This window comes from Podarcis cretensis, assembly GCF_951804945.1.
Source record: "Podarcis cretensis genome assembly, chromosome: 4".
NCBI lineage: Eukaryota > Metazoa > Chordata > Lepidosauria > Squamata > Lacertidae > Podarcis > Podarcis cretensis.
Window position 1 is genome coordinate 80,718,382 of NC_137173.1, and position 21,798 is coordinate 80,740,179.

General features: G+C 42.0%; 2 protein-coding genes and 1 long non-coding RNA gene across 3 annotated transcripts in view; 1 reads left to right on the top strand and 2 right to left on the bottom strand.

Moving 5' to 3' along the window:
- Window positions 1-607: 607 nt before the first annotated feature.
- LAMP1 (lysosomal associated membrane protein 1) lies at window positions 608-18,418 on the bottom strand. Its single transcript, XM_079973068.1, has 9 exons — window positions 18,243-18,418; window positions 10,961-11,076; window positions 8,394-8,607; window positions 8,094-8,258; window positions 5,433-5,614; window positions 4,701-4,823; window positions 3,199-3,268; window positions 2,544-2,714; window positions 608-1,578 (listed from the first exon to the last, which is right to left on the bottom strand). Exons 1-9 carry the CDS (start codon window positions 18,289-18,291, stop codon window positions 1,439-1,441), a joined length of 1,230 nt encoding a protein of 409 aa, XP_079829194.1. The 5' UTR covers window positions 18,292-18,418; the 3' UTR covers window positions 608-1,438.
- Window positions 18,419-18,448: 30 nt separating this feature from the next.
- LOC307214500 lies at window positions 18,449-21,016 on the top strand. Its single transcript, XR_013838162.1, has 2 exons — window positions 18,449-18,718; window positions 20,409-21,016. It is a non-coding gene; the product is annotated as an uncharacterized lncRNA (long non-coding RNA).
- Window positions 20,463-21,798, bottom strand: part of CUL4A (cullin 4A) — a 33,574-nt gene continuing 32,238 nt past the window's right edge. The window contains exon 20 of the mRNA XM_079972633.1: window positions 20,463-21,784. Within this exon, the coding sequence (XP_079828759.1) occupies window positions 21,689-21,784 (96 nt within the window). The 3' untranslated portion in view covers window positions 20,463-21,688. The remainder of the gene's footprint in view (window positions 21,785-21,798) is intronic.

The following is a 21,798-nucleotide window of genomic DNA, read 5'->3' on the forward strand; positions in this document are numbered from 1 at the left end:
ATGATTTACTGATATCACGATGTCTGAAATGTATCTCGGCTGCTGCTTCCTCACCACCTTATAGGGGAGGAAGCAGCAGCCAAGATACATTGCCCAGCCCCATGCCGTTGTAGCTCACGTGAGCAAGAGCAGTATGGGGGCTTGATCAGTTGAGGAGTGGGCAGCTTTCCGTGCCCCCCAGTTGATCAAGCCCCCCCCCCCATTGCATAAGATGGGGGGGTGGGGCTTCCTTAAACTGCTCAGCTAAGGGGCAGGAAGCCTCCAACCCCACAGCTGAGCAAGCCACCATACAGCTCTGGCTTCCGCAAGCCAGAAGAGCAGGGGGAAGGCAGGTGGTAGCTTGCCGCCAGCACAGCAGGAGTGAGGTACGCTGTGCTGGCAATGGCTGCCAGGCATTTACACAACAGCCAACCACATATTCCCTTTGTCTGTAGATACCTTGGCCAACTGCTCTTTCATCTTCTGAAACTGATTCTCTGGGGCACAGAGGCAGACTAAGGAAATGAAGGTGGCGGGCAAAATTTGCTGCTTGGGTTTTGCAGTACGCCCCTTCCACGTCTCTTTACACAAAGATGTCGCAATTGCTCAACTGGACACTGACAAAACATACAGAAAAGTCTTTATTAGCATTGTTACAGGCAATGCATCCATAACTGATCCTTGCAGTGTACAGTCCCAGCCAAGATCAAAGCAAGAATTAGCAGACTGAAGTCTATTATTGTACACATGTGCAGAAAAAGGACCTCCTTTGAACTTCAACAGAAGAGACTGAAATTCACTTTACAAAAAATAAAGTAACACCCATTTTTTTATGTAAAAAAGGGCCAGCTCCTACCAAGCTGACAGACCAAAAATATCTTAGAAGTCAGCCAAATTGTATCTCCACACCTTGCATATACCAGGCTTAGCATTTAAAGCTTATTAATGATACATACCTAGGTAGAGACAAAGTGGGAATTGTGTAAGTTTGATTGGTCAGTCATTACTGTAGTTACTGCACCTAAGCAGTTTAAATTCAGCACAGGGTGGTAGTATCAGAAAAGTGGAAATTTCCCTTTGTTAGATATAATTAATCTGAATTTTAAGTGAATGAATGTGAATTAACTACATCACATCCATTTAGAGTAGTTGACATTAAAAACCATGCCAATTCAGAAAAGCATTCTTAAAACTTCAGCCTGTTTCTATGTGGGTGAATACTTAACCCATTAGCAAAATTAAACAGAATTATAGAAGTTATCCTTTGTGCATAGTTAAATGCCACGAGATGGATTTCACATTTAGTAAAAGCAGGCACTGCAAGAAACAGTTGGTAAGGAAGAGATTGTGCTCCCTCATATCAATCTATTTGAGGGGAAGATGGGGAAATGGGGGGAATCGATGTATCTGCTTCTTGCAACTGCTGTTCTCCCACACTGGTTTAAGGAAGTGCAAATCATTAAATTGTTTGATAGCCAGCATGGCTACGTTTTCTGCCAATTAAATATGCAATCAACACTATAAGGACAAGTCCAGCAAGGGCTGCACCAACTATGATTGGGATCAACATATTGTTTTCATCCATTGCGCATTCTTCCGCTGAAAGAAAGAAAAAACAATTCTAGTAAGCAGCTTTAATTCTAAAATTCTGTTAGAAAAATAGCAAGGAACCAGGCCAAACACCAAATAATCATTCCAGGACCCAATCTATTCTACTCTTCAATGATCTGTCAGGGTATCTACATTGACTATCAGAAAGTGAATTTAAACTATTTTGCCTCCTAACTTACTGCAGGTGCCTTCCAAATACTTTTGGACTACAATTCCCATCATGCCTAACCCCTAGCAGGCTCATGCTGGGAGTTGTAGCCCAAAATATCAGAATTCTAGGTTCCCAACTGGTAGAACCTTGGAGGAACAACTTCACAAGGTATTATTATTACAGCTGTTACCACTTGGTAAAACAGTGTCTGTATTTATTCAAAACTAACAGAGTTTGAAGTAGCATTGTACTTTCTAAGTTTTGACAGTAGTAGTAGTAGTAGTAGTTCTAATGGTGGAAGTGCTTTCTTGCCCACTTTTGGGCACATTTTTTCTCTATACTGCATATGGCATCTTGCTCTGTGCAGACTCCCACCCCTTTCGAAACTGCAAAACTGACAATCTTTCTTTGCCAATTGGGAGTCAATTTTAAATTAGTGAGGCTGCAGGAAGAAGAATGCTTATTGTGGAGTGTTCTGGTATGACAGACTAGGAATCAATGATAGTCTTCCTTCTGAAACTTATTTAAGCTTCTTTTAACTACCTTCAGTCTTTGGGCAGAGCCAAGATGAGCCACCATATAATAAAACTTACCCCTGAGGTTGTGATGAATAAATTAATCTACATTTAACTGGTTAAGTCACAGATCATGTGCTCACCCACAGTAATGTAAAGAAACAAACCTATAAATGTGTACAGGTGACACCACTGAGTCTGGCCAAGCTAGATTACTATTGCTCTGAAAGAATGAAGTTTTTGCACTGAACTTGTGTTTAATATGTAGTGTACTAAACACAGCTTACGTGTTCCAAATGTGTTTCCTGTGATCTTGAAAGCCTGGACTTGAGCATTGAATATATTGAGAGAAGTTTCATTTGAGATCCAAATACTCTCTTCTGAAAAACACTTGTACGATTTTCCAACTGTAGCTTTGAGAGCACTCAGGCTATCGTTGTCAGCTTTAAATGTTCTTTCTGTATTAAAAAAAAAAACACACAGATGGGATTAAGTAGGACCACACTCGTTTGTAAAGGCACCAGCCCATTTTGCCACCATGTTTTTATAGGTGGTGTGAAGTTACTGATGAGCAGTAACAAGCCAAAAGTCGGGACCCCTTTCCTGCTATCAGTACAGCATTGTTTTGGACAAGCTATTGTACCAAACTTTTATAGGCTATGTGCTTATAGGCTTGAGGACCCTGAAATCATGTGGATGTCAGTCAAACCAGTTGACTGTACTTCAAGGTTCATGACTTTATCTCTTATCTCCTAGTGAGCCTTCTGAAAGCTAAAGAATGAATAACCCTGGCATTTCAAACTGGCAATTAACACAGTTTGTGAATACTTGCATCTCTGTATCTTCTTTGAACTCTTCGCTATTTTGGACATTCTTTGTATCCTTCAAAATCTAAGCTGTTAAAGTCATTTTAAAGTACATATATATATATATATTACTTACTTATAGATTCAGGAGGCAGGCTTGTGCTCACAGAGATACGGTGCAGAAAATACTTGTCAGTGGTTGAGTTCTTGAAAAGAAAGATAAATCTTAGTCACTTGTTGGGTTTCTTTTAAAAGGCTAGCCTATGCATGCTACAGGGACACCATATCACTGGTAAAATAGGCTGCAGTTGTTAATAGAAAGGGACAACATACATAGCGTATACATCTACATATCATGACAAGCCATAATTAAAACACGGCTTATACGCATGCACATGCTGCTGAATCACTCCTGCTTCACTCCCTTTGTTGAGCCAGGAACAAAAAACCACAAGCACTGGTAACTACAGATCAAGAACCATGGTTTAAACACTACAGAAGACACTGAAGAAGAAATGCCCTATTTTAAGGGCGTGAACTCCAGATCCCACTGGAATTATTGGTGATTTTAAGATAGTGAGGCTGTTTCATAAGCTCAAGTAAATAAATTGAAAAATACAAAATGGCTATCATGCCAATCTGCTCATTCACAAAATTACAAGTCATCTAAAATTGCCATTTTATTTTTAAACAAGTGCCATTTATTTATTTACACTAGTACCTCGGGTTAAGAACTTAATTCGTTCTGGAGGTCTGTTCTTAACCTGAGGTACCACTTTCGCTAATGGGGCCTCCCGCTGCTGCTGCGCCGCCGCGTGATTTCTGTTCTCATCCTGAAGCAAAGTTCTTAACCCGAGGTACTATTTCTGGGTCTGTAACCTGAAGTATCTGTAACCCAAGGTAAGGTAAAGGTAAAGGTACCCCTGCCCGTACGGGCCAGTCGTGTCCGACTCTAGGATTACGCGCTCATCTTGCTTAAGAGGCTGGGAGCTGGCGCCGTCCGAAGACACTTCTGGGTCACGTGGCCAGCGTGACAAAGCTGCAGCTGGCGAGCCAGCACCAGCGCCGCACACGGAAACGCCGTTTACCTTCCCGCTATAAAGCGGTACCCATTTATCTACTTGCACTTAGGGGTGCTTTCAAACTGCTAGGTGGGCAGGAGCTGGGACCCCGCCGCGGGGATTCGAACCGCCGACCTTACGATCAGCAAGTCCTAGGCACTGAGGTTTTACCCACAGCGCCACCCGCGTCCCTTTAACCCGAGGTACCACTGTACTAATTTGCACCACCTTCCTCCAGGGTGATAAACACACCAATAGTAACATAATGAAAACCTCTAAAGCAACCTTCTAAAAACAGTCTAAAGCTACTGAAGTTCTGCACATAAGGTTTTGTGCCCTGATCCATGATCTTCCCAGTTACTGGTAGAAGCAGAGTTATGCACATAAATAGAGTAATATTTGCATGGTCTATACATGTCAAACACAACTCTGCCTGTCAATCAGAAGCAGTCAATGTGGTGTCCTCCCAACTTCAATGGCTCCAGCTAGCATAAAAGTCCGGGATGAGGAGGAGCATAGACCAATACCATATGGACTACATCAGCATTCTGTAAGTGTGGCATCAAACTATGCTTACCTGCTCAAAATAAAAAACCAGGTCAGTGCTCCCAGAAGTCAAGTTCAGAGTAACTGTGGAATCCCCACAATGCCCAGAGAAAGTTGTATTTGCTGGAAGATTCAACAATTCCCACTTCTTAGTCTTAGAAACAGAAAAACAAAAAGTTATGACATTTTCTTTTAAAAAATCCTCACTGGAGATCAAGCAATAATGTGTGCGCTTTCAGTAATTTTTGTGTAAACAGCTTTGGGAACAGTGTGCAGAAACAGGAAAGCAACTTTCCTAGCAGTACACAATAGGGTTAAATTGAATGACTTTACTGTACAGGCTATGATCTGTATGGATATTGAAATGAGCACATTATTAAAAAGCCTTTGGTGCACGCAGTGTTATCTTCTTGATTGTTTTTAAATTTTAGCTATTTTTAATTGTCTTGTTTTGCTGGGCTCCTTTTCAGTAACAACAATGGTGCCATGGGGGTGATCAGAGATGATCAACTTTTCCAGATTTTGCCATGTTTATGATTAGTCTAAATTTAACTGGCAGTTGTGCAAGAGTAAGAGATCCTGGCCAAGTCTGCAGGACATAGTGCACAGGTGGACAACACTAACCTCCTTGAAACACATTATTGTGTGGCTGCTGGTGGTGAAGAGCCTGGATTTAATAAGCCTACTAGTCTGGTCTAAGGTGCATTAGCTTCCCATGTATCTCTATGTATTGCTATGTATAAATAATAAATATGGAAGTTACCTGGGTTTTGGTGGTGTAGGTAATATTAAGCTGCAGGCCCATAGAAGCAAGCAAACAGCCAGTCAAATTGTATCGTCCAACGTCTGGAGTTTTGGGGGCTGCAGTTGGTGCTGCAGTTGGTGCCACACTTGTAGTTGCGGGAACGGCGGTTGTAGACCCTTTGTCTTCACTACAGACAGTTTCTGGAAGGCAGTGATCACAAATCATAGCATGGAAAGTAGTCAATTAACACTCAGTCAACCTTCATTTTTTCACTTTGTCCAGTCTTTTCTCCTACTTTGCTCCCAACTACAAAATGTGTACTTAGCCCCTTTTTGTTTTTGAAAATATATTTTAATATCCCTTGTACAATTGTGTTCTTCAAGGCAATTCATAGTTTGTTAAGCTCAAAAACAAAGACGTTTACTGATAATGCAATCGTTAAAAAGCCCAACAATATGAAACATACGATGAAGACGGGAGCTAAATATTTAAGCATCAGCATGAAGCCTGCAGAGGCAAATTTACCACAAAACCCAGGAAGACAATAGCATAGGCAACAGGTGAGCCTTTTTGCAGAGCATTACATAAATGGGGTGCTGCCATAAAAAAGACCCTCTCCATGATAGCCACTCACCTTACCACATTAGGCGTGGAAATGTGGGGAAGGGCCAGTGAAAATCTTAAGGCCCCAGGACAGAAATATATGAGAAAATATACTCATTCAAGCAGCCTGACCCCAAGCCATTTAGGGCTTTAAAGGTTAAAACCAACACTTTGGATTGGGCCCAGAAATGGGCTGGAAGCTAGTGCACATGTGCAGTATGATTTTATTTGCCAATCCCCATCAGTAGTCTGACCACTCTTATTTTGGACCAACTCAAGTTTCTAGATAATTTTCAAGGGCACAATGCTGTATTCCAACCAGGAACTTTGTTGAGTCATAGTTAGGTCAGCCAAACCTGATAAAAGATGCTCCAAATCACTGGACCACCTAAACCTCATGGGGGGGGGGCAGCGGAGTGCTGTATCTAGAAGCACCCACAAGCTAACTTTTTGTCCTTCACATGTTTTGGACTATGATCAACTGCAGCCAATATGACTGTGCTGTAGTTGGAGGAGCCTGAGCCACAGTACAAAATATTTACAGGACACTGGTTTGGCAATGGCTGGGCCTATAATACTGAAAGCTGCTGACAGGTAAGAGAATCAATTAGGTCACACTCTGTCTTGGCAGAGACCATCTCATAGGGAAACACAGGCAGTTTCTGTTCTGTTCCAAACCCAGTCCTAATGCCTCACTAAGTTGGGTCTAGAAAATGAGAGCCATCCAAGAGAGCTTGGAGCAGCTAAGCCTAGGCAAAGTTGCTGTCTCACTCAGGTGCTGTATAGCTTGGATCCACTCCCTCTCACAATGATGAATTTACATTCTCCTGGATCCAGGCAGTCAGCCCCTTCCTAACACAAGTGGTTGGTCAAACTAGTCCAGAGCCATGTCACTACCCTCAGGCCTCATTAATTGAAACTCCAAGCAATAAATTGGACCAGACAGTGTTATGGAGCCCACCTAAGGCACTGCACTAAAAGTGAAAGGTGCGAGGAAACAGGCATAATCATCATCAGTCAACATTTCTTTTCAATCTCCATTTCAAAGAACACTTTGATAGGAACACCCACCCACCAGATATTAACTGTTACTTCACCCCCCCCCCAACAAAAGACTAGATAAAATTCCACCAAGACCCAGTGAACCCAAACACCCAGTTAGCAATAGCTAAATGGCCAACAAACCACCTCCCTTTAACTCTAGGCACCAACTAGCTTCTCAGAAATGACTCCATCACTAAATTGCTCCTTTAAAAGATTAATAGGATAGCCCTCTCCCTCATATTACCCCCTTCACTGACAATGGCACAGCAAAACACACACCCTTGCTTGAAGTAGTCAAGGCTCTTGGCCTTTCTCAGCAAATTCTATCAGCTGTGAGGACTGATGTGAGTCTCATAGCAGGGATGGTGGCAGCTGGTGCTCTCGCTCCCAGCTGAGTTTTGGGTGGTAGCAGTGAGGAGCAGAGACCAGATGGCAAAACAGATCTCCTGCTGTCCTACCTGTGGCACTGCTGTTCCAAATTCACCCTTGTATTTTGAAAGAAGCTGTGTCTCAAACTAAACTTGGGTGTCAGGCTCCTCAGTGTGATAGCAATTTGCTTCCTGGAAACGGGCCATTTCAAAAGCCATGATAAAATTCATTCATTTGCTGCTCCATTGCCGTCTCACAAACTGCACACAGCAAAGAGGGCTCCTCCTGTTCTTCCAAAACACAATACTGTCGGAAAGACCAGTGAAAGAGAGAACTGGGAGGACGGTTCTCCCAGTTTGCTCTTCTCTTGTCCTTTCCAACTAGGCTTCAGCTGCATTTGCCAGTAATACTTACTACTTCCCAACTTATTAACAATACCCTTCGGCTTTCTGCATGCTAAGTTGTTGGCCATTCAAATCCTATGCTATACAAAGACTGTTTTGGCTTTCCCCAATCAGAAACTCATTTTACATAAACCATTACAAAATAGCAATCTTTCAGCACAACCCCAGACCTACAGAGAAAATGAGAGTCCCTGGGGTATGACTAGTTCCACTGGGAAGAGTTGGCATGCCATAAGCTTTTTGAAAATACAATGCTTACCTTTTCCACTGAAGGTGTTGTTTACAAGGTATGCTTCAAGCGTAACGTTGCTGAGAAGGACAGTCACATTTTTCATGCCTATTATGGTGTTGTTGCTGTGACATGTATATGTTGTCCTTAAGTCTGCTCGAATATCAGTGTCTTTGGACACATTTCTTGCTCCAGCTGCAGAAAGTGTGCAATTGTATTAGTGTGTGATGGTCTTCAGATAATTTCTCCATAAATATGGCAACCATCCTATGTACCACCAACCCAGCTACCTTCATGATACTGTACTTTGCAAAGCCTCAAAACACTTACTTTCATTTGAGTTGGGGAAAAGGCTGGCATCTGACAAGTTGTAGGTGAAAGTCAGACTACTGACAACGTAGACGCCTTCATTTCTTACAAATGCCATCTTTAATGAGTTATTGTTGCTAAATCCAATTGCAAGAATTTCTGAAGTGTCGTTTGGCTTGCCACATGTGCTTTCTGGCAGTACCACAGCATTAGAAGGAAGTGAAAAGACCTTGACCTAACAGACAAAAACAGTATTGCTGTTAGAGTGAGCATCAGAACTGTTGTAAACATAAAACAATCAAAAGTAAAATGCTTCAAGGCGCTCAATAACCATAGTAGATTTTTGGGGGTGGGGGTGGGAATACAAAGTCAACCTACGTAAGTTTTAGTGGTGCACCTTTGGGTCAGGATAAAATTGCCATTTAATTTCTACAATGTAGGATAAGGCTTTAGAGTGAAGTGTGGGAAAGAAGGATCCCATGCCAAGTAAAAATGTGTTTTGCTTGTTTTTTATTTATTAACTAAAGGTTAGGCAGGTGGGGTGTGTGTTGGGGAAAGAATAATCCCTCCCTATGTTTTAGAAAGGATTTGGCTCAGAGTAGGTTGGGACTTACTTACCACATTTTGTTTCTGTCTTTATTCCTAAACTAGGCAGGCATACATAGCAACAGAGAGTTAGCAAAACAATAGTGACAGAACCAATGGTGTACTGATTAGAATGCTGGACTAGAACAAGGGAGATTCAGGTTCAAATCCTAACACAGCTATGAAGCAGATTTTGTGACACTTAGTCATTGTCTCTCAGCCTGAATTACTTTGCAGGGGTATTACAAGAAAAAAATGGGGCTTTAGCTTCTTGGAGGAAAGGCAGGATAAAAATTGTAAAATTTAGCTGAATCTCCTTTCCTGCAGTGTATATCCATTAGCTCCAGTTCTGCCCTCTGTCAGCTCCATTTTCTGCATGATATTTTTGAAAACTGCTACTGTGCCCACACCCCATCTTCTCATCTCAGGCTAAACATGCCCAGCTTTTTCAACCCATTCCTCACAGAATTTGGTTTCCAGACTCCTCTGTACTTGGGTCACTCTTCTTGAGGCACTCTCTTCTTTCAGTGTCTTCTTTAAAATGTGATGCCCATAACAGTACACAGCTGTAGCCTGACTAGTGCAGAATGGAGTGGAACTATTACTTCTCATGGTATGATTCTGGACACAATGCTGCTACCAAGGCAGCCTAAACTTTCATTGGCATTTTTAGTAGCTGCACTGGTGACTTGAGTTTAATATGTGACCAACAAACCTTTAGTTACTAAAGATACCTATTTTTCACATGTATTGCTTCAAGGCCTCTCTCCCCTATTCCTACACTTGTGGCCTTGATTTTGTAAACATAGAACTTTACAATTTCTCACTGTTCAACTTTATCTTGTTGGTTTGGGTAGAAGAAGAAGAAGAAGAAGAGTTTGGATTTGATATCCCGCCTTTCACTCCCTTTAAGGAGTCTCAAAGCAGCTAAAATTCTCCTTTCCCTTCCTCCCCCACAACAAACACTCTGTGAGGTGAGTGGGGCTGAGAGACTTCAGAGAAGTGTGACTGGCCCAAGGTCACCCAGCAGCTGCATGTGGAGGAGCGGAGACGCGAACCTGGTTCCCCAGATTACGAGACTACTGCTCTTAACCACTACACCACACTGGCTCTCATGTTTTAGCCAGTGATAATCACTTTGAATCTTGATTCTGTCTTCTTCCAAGCTTCCTGTCATCTACAAATTTGATAAGCATATCCTCTACACCCTCATCCAAGGGATTTATAAAGATGTTAAAAGGCACAGGGCCTCAGACAGATCCTGTGCAGTACTTCACTCAGGACCTTCCTCTAGGTCAGGATTTCCCAAATTTGTGTCTCCAGCTGTTTTGGACTCGATACTCATCATCCCTGACCACTAGCTAGAGATGATGAGAGTTGTAGTCCAAAAACAGCTGAAAACCTAAGTCTGGGAAACTCTGCTCAAGGTTGATGCAGAGACCATTAATGAGCACATGGTGGATACGGTTGTTTGAGTGAAGTAAGCATTGTGTGCCTTATAAACAGGGCTTTTTTTAATCCTATATTTGCTTTGAGGCATTATTACTGATCCCAAGGAATTGGATTAGGACATAATTTTATGTATAACTAAATTTTATCCTCATCTCCCACCAGTAAATGATATTACAGACTTGTTTTCCAGCAAGCTCTGCCTTCAATTGACCACAAACACTTCAGCAAAGTACTTTCCTTTCCGAGTGAGTTTTGAGCCAATTCATGCATCATTTTCATGGCATACATTTAAAATTATTTTCCTACCATGTGGATAGGATGAACATATACATATACTAACAAATCAGAGACCAAGGTTTAACTGCCGCTCCCAATCAAATATAGAAATCCAAAATTTCTTCAAACAGACTCAACCATGAGTGCAAATTAAGCAGCTTCAGCTCTGAAAACAGCATCTTGCTGCCTTTAGCCACACAACATAGCACCTTAAAAGTTATGTCTCTGTAAGCAGCTTTCTGGCCCACAACTCATTTAAGCTTCAGCATCCTCACCTCTTTACTGGTTTTTGTGTTGTATTCCACTGTAAATAGCACAGAAAAATTGGCTAATATGCAGGTTTTGTTTTTCCCATCTCTTACTTCAAACGCTGAAGATGCTTGTAAAAATCCTGCAAACAGAAAACAATAAATATCAAGAATTGTAATGCCGATAGACAGCTTTGAAGAATATATGCAACATCCATATGTAACGAAGGGCTTCACTGGGCCCTATGACTTTTGTGGAAGCAGAATATGATTGCTTTTAGAAAGCCCTCACTTACTCAGTACAGGCACCTCCCCACTCACACACAATTTATTTTGGCGTCAAAGGGGGTGGGGTAGAAGGGACCTCCATGCAGCCAACAAGAACAGAACCCCCGCATAAGCGAGGAATCCCCTGTAGCAATTCTTGCTCGCAACACATTTTATTGTGAAGATAATCTACGCCATTATTATTAAACACACAATATTTAAGAACCTATTATGTATTAATGCGTTCCTACATTCATACAAAGCATGTTCCAAAAGGATGAAAAACTCTTAAGCAACCATGAGAATGATGTAAGGAAAGTTAATTTATGCCAACCAGAATCACAACCTTTGTTTGCAAAATGGTTCATTGTATTTCCACTGGCTTTATTTGTATCTAGTCCTCTTGATAACACACTGATAAAGAGCCCTGTTACAAAACTACCAAACAATCTTGTTAAATTTGCCATGTGAGAAACACAAGCTAACAAGTTTTATCTACATGCTAAAGAATCATTTTCATTTGAAAATATACAAAAGTAGAAAACTCACCACATTTCCATTTTTTATACTTTTAATTGTTTATATGAATGGATAGTATATATTTTCATAAATACAATACCAATACTCAAATGTACAAGACAGCTTTTTAATAACTGAGCTATGGCTTACATTAAGACTGTATGACACACACACAAATACTATCTAAATAATCACTCCCATTTTACTGAAAATTAAAGGAATGTAGAAATCCCCAACCCACAAAGGTGTTTGAGTATATTCTACCTCTGGCAGGGATCAGTATTTTTAAAATGTTAAGTTGACCTCAGCTACCAGATGTCTTCATTAATAAGGTTCTAGTTGCTACAGTACAGGCTGTTGCCAAAGGCAACTACATATTACCACCTGCAGGAGCTAATGATTTACTCAAATTGCACCAACATATGAAGATCTGCACAAAGGACAAATTTTTAAACCTCCACCTTTTTAAAACTGTGCAACTATAACACGTGTGTGTGGAAGTCTCAACAGGACCCCACCCCCTAATTTAAGCTAGAATCTTATATGCTTCCCCTCTATATTTACACGAGTACATTGTTAGGCTTTTTCTACAACAGTGGCATGTTTTGTCAGAGGGGAGGACAGGAAAGGGTTAGGGAGGAGCTAGGCCGGGGGGGACGGGGACTGGATAGCCAAACTAAACAACTCTCTGTGAAGTGAACTAAATGAATACAGGTTTGCCTAGCAATATGCAAGTGAGTTGGACTAGGTGACCCTCAGGATCCCTTCCAACTCTACAATTGCATGATTCAGGCTAAGATGCCATTCAGTCAACTGTTCAACAGGCACAGAGTCTGGTATACCAAGCTTCTCGTCCTCTCTCCAAAGGCCAGCCAACCAGCATGTCCTAACTTTTCTCCAGTGGATTTGACTTGAGAACAAACATCATGTACTGTGAATTTAAGACTGGCTGTACGTTGCTGAAACTTTCCATTGCCTATGACTGATTTGTGCTTCTTTGTTCTCTTCCACAACAACCATGTGCAAGCTGTGAGACTACTGAAAAGTTATGCAGCACGTGAATTTGTTTTCAATTGCTATAGAGCCAAACCATTAATAGGTAAAATATGTTTAATTGTCCGACAGCCTTAATACTATTGAAATAATACTTTCCCCCCCTTCCTTCCGAACTGTAGCGACTTTCTTCCCTCTCCAAAAACACAAACAACTATCTTGGAATACCAAGTAGTGACCTGCCAATGAAGCAGCATTGTTGGAAGACACAAAAACTGAGCAGGTTTCACAGCCTGATTATACCCCATCATTTTGTTGATTTTGTCATTTTTGAACATGCTGGAGTGGCAGCAGTTCAAGCCCATTATGAAAGTGCATTCATACAAGTTTTTTCTCCCAGGAACTGCTTAATACAGAGAGAAGGGCAAAGTCCACTGCAATGTTTTCCTCCTCTACTTAAAAATGCAGGAAGGCTGTAAGCTGTTTGTACTTCTGCAGTAGAATTGTGTTCCATTTGTTGTCAGAGGTCTCCTAACATTTAATTGGGAGTATATACCATGGAGAGATTCCTCTAAAATGGAAGAAAACTGCTACAGAAGTCTGCATTGCAAACACACTGCTACATCTCTGAATTGTTTGAATTGTATGGCAGACTCAGAAAGAAACAAATGAGCTACACTTCCAAAACAGCATCCAACGAATAGAACATATTCTCCACAAGAGACTAGTCTAGCTTATCCAGCTTTGAGAACAGATGTTTCAGGCAGTTTTACATCACTTAGGGCAGTGTTCCCCAACCTTGGGCCTCCAGCTGTTTTTGTACTACAACTCCCATCATCCCTCGCTAGCAAGACCAGTGGTCAAGGATGATGGGAATTGTAGTCCAAAAACAGCTGGAGGCCCAAGGTTGGGGAACACTGACTTAGGGCACAATCCAAACTCCTGATGTGCCAAACAGTTTCGCCAGCCTCTGTGGGATGGGGAGGGGGCTGAGCTGGCCTAAGATCCAGGCCCCATCCCTACAATAGCTCCAGAAGCAGAATTTTGCCTGCCCTGCACCCTGGCAATGAGAGCAACAGAGCTACAGACGTTGTGGAAGCTCCGCTGCTCTATGTGTTTCTGAGCCAGAACAGCAAGAGGGATCACTGCGCAGTGAAAGCAGCAATCCCTCTTGCTGTTCTGGCTTCTGGGATAGCTGCACAGCCTGAATTTGCTCCATAAGACGCACAAACATTTCCCCTTACTTTTTTAGGAGGGAAAAAGTGAGTCTTATAGAGCAAAAAATACGGTAGATAGATCCTTTTTACTGGCCAATTCTCACAGGTTTGAAACTATCAGCATTATGCAACACAGAGCTGGAACTGCTTATTAGGAAAAGGATAGCTGCTTTACAATATGCAAGCTAACAAGATGAATATATAAATCAAAAGAAGACACACCTGACTTACTCACTCAACACCATATTAATAGGGTGCAAGAGGCATTTTAAATACAGTGTGTGGACAAATGAAATTTTTAACTTGTGGGATCCATGGAAAGTTTCTTTGTATTTGTGAGCGCATTTAAGATCTGCAGGCAGGCAGCAAACTAGGGCACTATTCTGGCTGTAGCCCCACCCGTGCATTTCACAATACTGTACTGCACTATGGGAGATTGGCTGTTCCAACCCTTTATGCAGTGGATAAGAGCAGAGACAGGAAGACTCCAGGGCAGCCTGAATCACGCTCTACTCTATGATAAGTTTGCCATGCTCAGAGTAGTAGAATGGTAGCTACATGTTTCATGCAATGAGAATCTGAACCATGGAGATACCTAGTCAACTTGAGTGAAGAGCAGCTATGTGGGAAAGCAGTTCACATTAGGATTGCGCACCTCATCTTAACTTAAGAGTAAGGCTAGGTTAAGTTTCAGTGGATCATTTAATAGTAAATCTTGAAACTGAAAAGTTCATGGTTATGCAAGACAATATAATACAGCTTCCTGCTAAACAGTTGTCCCGGCCCAGATTTCATGCTGCATCAGCTCTTCCTGAGTAAGTAATTCTATGCTACGGATAAACATAAAACACAAGTTTTAGTGGAAAGTCATTTGTAAGCTTCATGTTTTGGATTATATGTATGTGAAATGAGCTGGTACAAAGAGATGTTTCCAGTGTTTATGCACCAATGTAGGTTGCTTCCTTGTGACTATGGGGCAACTGCAGATAAACCTATGGAATGAATATTACCCTTCCAATAAAGCAGCCATTTTAAAAAGGAACTCCCCCACTGCTTTTCATCTGATAAAGGCACCTCTGTCATGAGCCCTTTTAAGTTGGTGCCTTTTAGCAAGAGATTAGATGACACCAATTTGTCAGCAACTCTGTAATATATGCAAGGACTTTGGGCCAACACTGCACTAGGAAGATCCTAACTTGCATATCAAGAGTTTGGCAGCACTGCAGTGTTCAGACTTGACACACTTTTCTAAAAACACTATCTGTGCAATTTTCAAAAGCTGAATTGGTGGCCATTAATTTAAAGCAAGAAACACCTGTTATGTTTCCCAAATACAGCTTCTTAACACCTAAACTGGACAAGTCCACTGCAGAAGGGAGTTAAAACCCTCCGACAATTATCTACATATCCAGAGCCCTCAGCCTCATTTAGGGCACTGGAAGGATTATCATTCCTTTTACAGCCCTTGTTTATCTCCTTTGTTTGCTCCTAGTAAATCAACTAGAGTTTGGCAGTTCTGGAGAGATATCTACCAGGCCTTGCAGTTAGCTGAATTATTGAGCACATGCACAAGGATTCTGTACCATGCAAATCCATTCAAGCTGCCCAAAGTTTCAAATTGTTATAGAAACCTCATCTCGTGCCATAAAGCTGATTCTAGTTCATCCAACTGTAGTTGACAGCTGATCTGGAAAGTTTAAGAAAGCCAGCCATTTTCTTGTAGGCAAAAATGTACTAAGTTTATAGTTGCTTATGGAAATTTATTCCAAAATCCTGAAGTAACCAAGTTCAAGAGAAGCCACCAGTCCAAGTTACAGCTTCCACACAATTAGGTATCAGTTAACAAGTTTAATATTATATTTCACTGAGCACCCATAAGTCTTTTGAAGACATGGGCATGAATGAGGGTTCAAGAGAAGACAGCAGTTGACCAAAGAGTACTAAATCATCCAACAACAAATATTGTTTTGTAGGCAGTGTAAGAACATGCTCTCCTGTCCTTTTAGAACCTTTATTTTGGTGCAGAGCAGGAAACTGCAAAGTGAAACTTGAGGGAGCATCATATAAGCAAACTAAAGTTGAATTTCAGGAAAAAGCAGGTATCACACCCAGAATAAAATCCACTGACGATCAAATCCATGAATGTATCTTCAAAGAATCCAAACCATTAAAAACACACACCAAGTACACATAATTAAAGTAAAATAAGTATTCATTATTTTGAAGTAAAAGGGGAGACTAGTCTCATTAGTCCCAGGTTTGTCTCTGGTTTTCCTAATCTTTGTGTTTTAATGCCTTTAAAACATTGTAAATAAACTACTCTTGAATTTGCTTTACGGTACGTAGCTTTTTACTTCAAACATGCCTCTGCTTTTTTACAACAGACCCAAATACTTCAGCCTATAATGGCAAGGCTAACTTTAATGACAAAAGTGAGAAAAGGAATCCTGGGGAAAAACACTTCAGGATATATACATGGCCACCATCTACTGAGTTGGGATGGGATAAGGCAGACCAGTGATTGCAGACTAATAATCACATACAAATCCATACTGTATCAAGTCAAAGCAGCACAGCAAGGACACAAATTCATGAGTCATACTTGTTCTAAATTCTATACTCTGGCCTACATTACTGGGATGCCCAGGTTTTCTCATCGACCTCATACTATTTTGAGAAAGAGTGTATGATTTACAGCCTAATCCTATGAATATTTACTTGGGGGATAAAGTCCCACTGAGTGCAAGAGAACCTGTAGAAATCTCTGCAAGATAACAGCTTCATATCACCAGTGTTATACAGCCAGTGATAAAGGTACTGAAACTAGACAATGCCATTTGGGAGAAAAAATCCACCAGAAGACAACTACTATCAGGAGTTCCTTCACATTTGCTACATTTAGTTTACACAAAACACAAGTTTGGGAAGATGGGGAATGCCTTGCAAAACAGCAGGGATGCAGAACCTCTTTTAGATGGGAGGACACATTCCCATCTGGGAAGCCTTCCTAAACCACATGGGTGGGGCCAGAGGTAAAAGTGGGCAGAACAACAAATGTAAATTTCACCCTTGTACAGCAGGTTGGTTTGTTCACTCTCACTCTCAAACAAGCCTTCCTATCCTCCATCCAGAGAAACAAGACGACTTATCAGAGTTTAGCCAAATACTCACAAGAAGGCTGCAAAGCAGTGCAGTGAGGGTCAGCCAGAGTGGCCTCAAGGGAGCATTGCCAGTTTTGTTGTTACAATCAAGCAGAGAGGAAACTCTCAGTGCTCTCTGCACCAATATACCAACGGTGAAAGTTATCTATTTCAAATTAGCAGCATGCGAGGCCTCAAGCACAAGAAGGCAAACAAGTTCTCTTGCTCACACCTGTCGTTGCTAGAAGAGGGCGCTTCCGCAAAAAAAAAAAAAAAAGTTGTTTGCAGAGCTGCTGGGGGAAAACAGAACAGAGGGACACAGGATTTGAGCAGCCTTCAAAACACAGTTGCCTTGGAAGGAGAACAATAAAGTGGCAGTATGTTTCTTAAGATATGCAGCTGCAGCCAAAAGGAATAAGGCGTCAAGGTTTAAGGTTACAAAGCCATCCACACCCTGGGTGTGCAAGCTAGGCAAAGGTTGGAGCAAAGCTACAGCAGCAACTAGTCACTGCCTCACAATACAGTGACCTGGAGGAAAAGTAGATGGTCAGCTCTTTAGATAAAGCTCCGTGATTAATAATAATAATTTTATTATTTATACCCCACCCATCTGGCTGGGTTTCCCTAGCTGGGCGACTTTCAGCACATAAGGGGAGAAGGATGGGGGACGACATGGGTTTCGGTATACAGCCAATTCACACCTGCCTAACTGAGGAGGAGAGGCAGCTCCTTTAAACGTCGAATTCCGCGTTAGCGTGTCCTGCACCACCGTTTCCCACGGCGGAAAACAGCCCTCTTGCTTCTCCCTAACGCGGAGAGGCTGCTCTGCCCTCAGGGCAGCGTGGGAGGCCCGCCTGCCCTTTGGCGCAGACACCTGGCCCGCTAACTTCCCAGGTGCCGGGGGAAGGAAGCGGCGGCCCGGCGGCCCGGGCTCGGCTCCAGGGTGAGGCGCGGTGCCAGCCCAGCGCCACACGGGAGGAGGAGGAGGCCGCCGCCGCCGCCGCCTTTTTCCTCGCCGCGGGGCTCCCACGCACAGGGCCTCGAGCGGAGGGCAAGGGGCGGCGGCAGGCAGGGCGCTCCTTCCCTTCTCAGGGAAGCGACGGAGACCCGCGAGAGCTGAGGCCGGGGAGAGGCCTACGAAAAGAAGCCGCCGCCGCCGCCGCGGATACTCACCCAGCAGGGCCGCCGCCAGGAGCAACCCCCAGCTGTACCGAGGCGCCATGACAGGAGCGGGCAGAGTCAGGAGACAGAGAGAAGAACGCGAAGCTGAGCGGGGAGCGCAGACTGAGGAACGTCGGCGTCGGCAGCACCGAATAACGCCGAGAGGCGCGCTCACGTGATCGACGTAGTCGTCGCCGTCGGCCCACCCCGCCTTTTTTTTTTTTTAACCTCCGTCACCTGATCTTAATAAACCACGCCCGGCCTCTTTAATAAAGAATGGAGAGGGGGGGCAGAGAGAGAAGACGGGCAGAACCAGAGCCGTGATCTCGCGAGAACGGAGAGAAGCAGGCCATAGGCTGAGGCCGTTGAGAGGCTTTCTCCCCCTCCCCCCCTTTTTTTTACGGTAGCTTCTTAACCGATTTCAGTTCGTTCTCACGTCACTGGGCTGAACTCCTAAAAGCGAAATACAGTGGTTCCTCGGGTTACAGGTGCTTCAGGCTACAGACTCCCTCGGGTTAAGAACTTTACCTCAGGATGAGAACAGAAATCGTTTGGCGGCAGCGGGAGGCCCCATTAGCTAAAGTGGTGCTTCAGGTTAAGAACAGACCTCTTGAACGCATTAAGTTCTTAACCCGAGGTACCACTGTATAGGGGAAGCTCGAATCGGCTTGTGGCGATTATAATCACTATTAGGCCCGCCGCCCATCCTGGCTGGGAATTTGTTGCGGGGAAAACGGCGCTCTTCCCGTGCGTCGTCCGAGGAGGTCGGCTGGTGGCAGGAGTTTCGTTTCCTTTGGGAGGCTGCTCCGGGTTCAGTGCCAAGGAAATGACTCCAATGTCACATGAGCTCTCGCGATAGAGTCATGTTTTTTTAAAAGAAATTTTATTATTGTGTGGGCGCAGAGGGAAAACAATTCATATCCGAAATATAAATCCTCTTCTGGAAGGTTCTCAGAAAAAGCAAGAGAGCCCCTAACAAATGGGGCTTGTCGGTTGTACTGTCGCCACAAACGCGACTTGATAGGCATTTCAACTACAGACATTTTAGGGCGAGGGGCAGGGAAAGTCACATAACAACGTGCCAGTGAGACAGCAGAAACCTAAACACAAGCTGCGTAAGTTTGAAGTTGCTTAACGTTGAGCTGAAAGTAGTTTTAAGACCTGCTCTGGCTTCTGAAGCCACCTGGAGCAAATGGAGGTGACAACCTACCAATGCCACGAAACCTCACTAAAATGGCTACTGCTGTCACCGGTCATTACTGCCTTTAAAAAGAAAAAGGACGCCAACAAAAAAGGAAAGAGGTCAAGAGAGGGACTGTAAAAGGCAGAGGGTAGATATGAAAATGAGCTTGGCATCCGTGATTGCAAACAGGAGGCAGTCTTTCCAGTCCCCCGTCTTCCATCCCTTGATTGACAATTTGAGTCGAATGCTTCCCTTTACTGTATCTCTCTATAAATGCATCTCTAATGCAGCTGTCTCCCACATCCAAATGACCAGGCACAGAACACTGGAAAGCTGTAAACTGAACCATTTTCAGGCCATCAGTTTAGGCAGATGTGCAAGCAAAAACTAGTACTAACAGAGAATTACTACGTTTATTTAAAATTGTAGTGTTGACAATAATTTATAAAATTCATGTTAACTTTTATATTTATATTTTTCTCTTTTATACCTTTTCAAGCAATCGATAGTTTTGACTAGTAAACTGAAGTAGGATCCTGGTTACTGATATATGTTGTTTTGGTTTATTATTTTGTTTTCCAGTCTAAATAATAATGTAGCTATATTTATTGTAGAGATATTGCCCATAAATTTGTTAACAGCCTTCTGTGCAAGCTTCCAAACTGAACAAGTGTTGCAGGAAATAAAGCAGTACTGGAGACAAGAAAAGAAAAATGAGGATGTACTTTGTAAAAATACTGAAACATTGAACTAATCCCTTGTATGAATCATCATGAAGGTCCTGTCTTTCAGAAAGAGGCATACTCATTATAGCATTAAAAAGGTAGCAACACAATTTTACTAATATTGGATAGACAATACTCCATGCTATTGCAAATAGGAAAGAGATTGTCACATTCATACAGTGGAAAAGCAGTTACTATGCACGAGATCTGCTTTAAGTAAAAATCAGATTTAAAAGTTTCTATTTGCTTAAGATTTTTTTTTTGAAACAGGAAAATGGGGAGGAAAATTCAATGAATGTTGGATTCATCACTAACGCATAGTAATGCAGATGAGAAAAGGATTTTAATTTGCAGAAGTCAAAATAATACAAGGGAGTTTATATAATAAACCAAGTTACTAATTTTATGCAAAGCATTTTAATATACTACTAACATTAATGACACAAAAGGTCAAACTCCCTTTGGTTTCTTTTAAACATACATCATTAGGCGTATCCTGTAAAGCCAGCAGTTACAACTGTCTGTTAACATAGCTTTCTTTCTTCAAAGTTCGGTGAATTTCCATGTAAATGATATGAAACAAGCTACTTCATCTGTCAAGGTAAAACTATGAGAACAATCAAATCTTCCTGCGTGCAGAAAGTCCAGAGAAACTTTGCAAATGAATGCACAGTATGGGATACAAGGGAGGAAAGCTACCACAATAGGAATATTTTCTCATGTTTTCTCATGTTTCAGCAAGTATGATCCGAAGAGGAGCTGGATTGTTTTCGTTACAGGGCAAAAAAGCCTTAAAAAAATATTTTGAAATTTTCTAAGATCATGCCACTGTAATTACCCTGTGTGTAACTTTTAGAATAAAACTATATTATCCTGTAGTTTCATTTTTTTTACATGAAAGGTTATAAACAATTATCCCAGAGCTAGAAAGTGCTTATTTGGTTCACCTTCATGTGGCCAAGAAGAAAATATATTTCACCAATGAATATCTGAGCTCATTAGAAAGCTCATCTATTGTTTTTAATGCAGTTATCCTCTTGGCACTTGATCCATCTAAACAGGGATAAGGTATAGAAAATAAAAAACAAAACAAAAATCTAACAGAACAAACTAGAATTCTTGGTGCATAGTTAAAACTTCAGTGTACCCCGAGACCACTGATTGTTCTTCAACAGTGTTTAAAAGAAACTCAAATAATTCTTGAAGCGAAAAATGGCAGCGTAAAGTATTTTTATGATGTGCTGTCAAACACACACAACCACTCTTCAGGCAAAAGAATTATATCATACAGAGGACAATTACCATTCACTCCAACTCCAAAATAAATTTTGAACAGAATTCTGAAAGAAATCAAGAAGCAGATCTAAAAATAATTGTCTCTGAATACCACCACAGATACTAGGCAAGGATGTTTCAAGTATCAGCAGTACATGCAGCTGCTTAATGAACATCATTCCCAGTTCTGCTAAAAGTAAGGTTTGGGAACAACACAAGTATCCATTGTTGGGAAGCTAATGTCCTCCTGTTTTATAAAAACAGTTTCCTCCTCATCATGCAACATAGTGGTACTGATTAGGGTTATCTTTGTCTCTCTCCATATAGTCTCTGTCTATGAGAGATTCAATCCGCTTTTTCAAGTCTCCAGGCTGTAATAAGAGAA